Consider the following 4,317-nt stretch of genomic DNA (forward strand, 5'->3'; position numbering starts at 1 on the left):
ATGGAATGAAATGAATATTTACAAATAAATAAATAAAAATCCAAACTTCTCCAATGAAAAATTTTATAAATTTCATAACAATGACTCCACCTACACCCGACCACAGAGACCTCTACGGTTATATCTATTTTTCCTTTTTTCTTTTCTTTAGACTTGTTTCAATCACCACATTTATATGTAAAAAGAAAAAAGAAGAAGAAGAAAGAGGGACATTATCAGAATTGGATTCGTTCATTCCGGCCCTAAACGACCACACTTGTTGGAGATGAAAGAATAAGTCGATATGCAAAGTCAAGGCTCACCATTGATGTTGGGAGAGCCATTCGATGCTTCTTTTCTTGACAAGGAGACACCTGTTCTTGTCAATGCTGTAATCTCACCGTTATTCTAACAGACAAGAGTCCATCATAACTATAGTTCAACATCTCATTGCTCCAATATATTTTTAAGAACCAAACCTAAGTGATCAGTTGAATCTCCCTTTCCCCCCTCCCTACCACCTTTTTTTCTGAATAAATTCCCCTAATCAAAACAAAAACGTGCACAGTACTGAAAAGAATAAAAAAAAAAAGGACGACAAGGGCCTAACATCTCATCTGGTTAGCTTGTGAAACATGACAAGTGTTGATGCAATCTAAAAAAGTCATGTCACTTTTTGCCCTTTTGGTGATATCCCTTGTTCACGTTTGAACAACATCACCATGAAGCATTTGGCCTTTCATGTTCATTTATTGTCTTTGTCACGATAACATAGACGCTATGGTCAGATTTTTTTCAACCTTAATGCGCGAAAATATCCTTATTGTGAATGTTAGATGATGCAAACTAACTGATCATATTCTTACCATGTCCCACCTCTATTCACAGACACCGCAACCAGAGGCGAACATAGGGGTGCTGGCATGGGTCTCGGTCTCTCTAAAATGAAAAATTACTATTTAAATCTTTTAAAAATTTTTAAAATTTTAAATTAGAAGAGAAAAAATTATACTTTAGTTTCCCTAAAATTATAAAAAATTTAATTTAATATTTTATAATTTATAAATAAAATAAAATCTCATTCTACCCCTAAAAATAATTCTAACTCCACATATATCATCAGCAAATAGCAAACACTGTGCTTGCTGTTCTGGTTATACCACTTTTATGTATTCCACATTAATTGTAACAGTAGCGGTGTTTAAAGTTGCAAAATTTGGACAAATTAATTCATATCATTGAATTATGTATATTTGGATATCTTACCATATATGCACGAGGTAATTAATTATTACCCTGCATCAGAGTGATAAATGCATTTCCATCATTATGAGAAATCATTTCCTTAATCTTGGCTTTTTAACTCTATTGGGGTTGTTCAAATGATCCAGACATGGAAGCTATTTGAGCCATTCACACTATTGAAACCCAATCAAAATTTTGTTATTTTATAAAATTAAAATAAATTTTAATTAATTGATTAATATTTTTTTAATTTATATAATCATTCTTTATTCACTTTACTTGGTTTTCATCATTTCTACGATTTAAATTAATTTTTAGTTAGTGGATTGAATCATGAGTCAAATCACAAAATCTAGTGCGGAAATGAACCTTGCATTATGAATAATATAGCAATGAATTTAAATTTAAGGAAAGCCATTTACTAAGTTGAATGGTTTTGAGAATCTTAAATGCAGTGGGAACACCACATCAACCCCAACTGAAATTAATCAAAAAGCAAGAGAGAGAGAGAGAGAGCACTTTAGAATTTTGATGATTTCGCATTCATGAGGCAACTTATACCAGCCCCAACACCCTCGATCTTTGTGTATATATACTCTCCCAAAGCATACACATTTTATTCTAACGTAGGTTACAGTCTCTCTCCACTCTTTTTCTCTGCAACTCACAGTCATGGTTTCTCACCTGGTCAACACTATACGAAATGTAGTAGGGATCACAGGTATTTTAGCTTATACACCGAATCTATGATACTTTCTTCCTGTTACAACATGAGATTCTATTTTCATATCACTACATAACTAATATGGGTTATTCTGGGTTTTTTGCAGGGAACGTTATCGCACTCTTCCTGTTCTTGTCTCCAGTGTAAGCTCTTCTTAGGCTTTTATCATAATCTTTTCATAGCACAGTGTTATTTTTTTTTTTTAAATTTCGATAAAACTAATACGAAAAGACAAACATCCCTTGTTTGTCCGTGGAAACTGAAAAGATATTTTAGCCATAGCAGTGACTGGGTTTGATTTATATAAAAATTATAATCAATGCTCTTTTCCTTTTTTAATTTTCCTAATGAAAATTGATTTGTAAAAAAAAGATTGGAGTGATAACTTTTTTACAAATTACAAAAATAAATTTCTTTTTCAAAAAGATTTATTCTTATTAATCATTAATAATCACAAAAGTAACAAAAATTCCTTCCAACTTCTGTGTATTTCAAATTTAATTTGATAGCTATTCATATTGTTCAATCTCCTTCTGTATTGATAATAATATTTATGCGAATTAAGTTAAAAATTAAAAGAAACTAATTTAAAAATAAAACAAATGATTCCATGTGCTAAAATAAAGTTTTGAATGAATCAAATACATTAAATCAAAAGTTATAATACTTTAATTAATCGAACAGGCACATGTATTAAGCAGTGGTCCTTGTTTATTGACGTTAGTTACAATGGATTAAATGGGTAATCTTTTTTGCCTAATCATATTTATTATTGCAGGCCAACTTTTATTCGAATTTGGAAGAAAGGATCAGTGGAGCAGTTCTCCCCAGTACCATACCTAGCAACCTTAATCAATTGCATTGTTTGGGTCATTTACGGCCTGCCAATGGTGCATCCCAACAGCATCCTTGTTATAACCATCAATGCTGCAGGGACCGCCATCGAGGTCGTCTTCCTCACCCTCTTCCTCATCTTCTGTCATGACAAGAAAAAGCGACTCAAAGTGCTACTTATCATCATGGTCGAGCTCATTTTCATGGCCGCTCTCGCCACTCTGATCCTCACTGTCCTTCACACCACTCAACGCCGATCCATAATCGTTGGAATTATAGCAATTTTGTTCAATGTCATGATGTATGCTGCGCCTTTATCCGTCATGGTTAGTATCATACATGCACATGCATTTTTTTTACTAATGAATTTAGGTGGAACATAGGTCCCTAACAGACTAGACGCATTCATGGATCTATAGTTACTCATGATTTAAAATAATAAAACATATTTTTAGGATTGGATAAGCTTGACTGCTTAGTCCATGAACATTTCTAAATGATACTGAAATAATTTGCATTTATTTCCGTGGGTTGGACACTCTTATTGTAAGTATATAATTAGTAGAATTTTGTTATTGGTTTAGCATATATTCCTCAATCCAACAGCCTTAGCTGTATTCTCTCTCTCTCTATATAGATATACACACACACAATAATGAATCATGATGGTGCAGAAACTGGTGATTACGACGAAAAGTGTGGAGTATATGCCATTTTTCCTCTCACTGGCTTCCTTTGCCAACGGTGTTGCTTGGACTACTTATGCTTTCCTCCCTTTTGACCCCTTCATTGCTGTAAGTTATACCTAATGTTTTTACCTCTTTTTCTTTTTGGCTCCTTATTCGTATATATGTAAGTATTTATATTTCAGGTTCCAAATGGAGTGGGCACAATATTTAGTTTAGCCCAGCTATTGTTATACGCCACATATTACAAGTCCACAAAGAGAATAATAGCAGCAAGGAAAGAGGCGAAGATGGAGATGCATCTCTCGTTGTCGGACGTGGCCGTCGCCAACGGCGATGTTGATCCCAAGAAGACCGCTGGAGCAACACCTTAACCTTGAGAGACCCAAACAATGCATCCATTTCCAATATATATAATTATGTCCAACTATATCTATCTATCTATATATGTCTGTATTATTTATAAATATAGGCTAATTAGTGGGTGCGAGTTTGTTTTAGTTATCAACATATATCCCTTTCGACTTCTCAATCCATGTTTGACTTTTTATAAAAATGTATGGGCTATTGAGAACAAAGTTGTCTTCAGTTAATGGATTGATTATGTTGAAGAAAGATATACACCCTCATCTGCATCTGTGCCTGTCAATGCTGTAGTCTCACCGTTACTCTAACAGATAAGAGTCCATCATACCAACATCTCATTGCTCCAATATATTTGGTTGTGATTTTTAAGAACCAAACCTAAGTGATCAGTTGAATCTCCCTTTCCCTCCTCCCCACCACCTTTTTTTCTGAATAAATTCCCCTAATCAAAACAAAAGTGCACAGTACTGAAAAGAACATAAA

General features: G+C 33.7%; 1 protein-coding gene across 1 annotated transcript; it reads left to right on the forward strand.

The window, feature by feature from the left end:
- Window positions 1-1,810: 1,810 nt before the first annotated feature.
- LOC107911375 (bidirectional sugar transporter SWEET7) lies at window positions 1,811-4,083 on the forward strand. The gene is made up of 5 exons (XM_016839220.2): window positions 1,811-1,945; window positions 2,055-2,091; window positions 2,727-3,108; window positions 3,457-3,576; window positions 3,654-4,083. Exons 1-5 carry the CDS (start codon window positions 1,897-1,899, stop codon window positions 3,840-3,842), a joined length of 777 nt encoding a protein of 258 aa, XP_016694709.2. The 5' UTR covers window positions 1,811-1,896; the 3' UTR covers window positions 3,843-4,083.
- Window positions 4,084-4,317: the final 234 nt, after the last annotated feature.

Source organism: Gossypium hirsutum, chromosome D08, assembly GCF_007990345.1.
Source record: "Gossypium hirsutum isolate 1008001.06 chromosome D08, Gossypium_hirsutum_v2.1, whole genome shotgun sequence".
Taxonomy (NCBI): domain Eukaryota; kingdom Viridiplantae; phylum Streptophyta; class Magnoliopsida; order Malvales; family Malvaceae; genus Gossypium; species Gossypium hirsutum.

Coding starts and splice junctions, on each gene's coding strand:
- LOC107911375 (XM_016839220.2), top strand. CDS start 1,897: ATGGTTTCTCACCTGGTCAACACTATACGAAATGTAGTAGGGATCACA. Junction 1,946..2,054: donor AAATGTAGTAGGGATCACAG/GTATTTTAGCTT, acceptor GGTTTTTTGCAG/GGAACGTTATCGCACTCTTC. Junction 2,092..2,726: donor TTCCTGTTCTTGTCTCCAGT/GTAAGCTCTTCT, acceptor TTATTATTGCAG/GCCAACTTTTATTCGAATTT.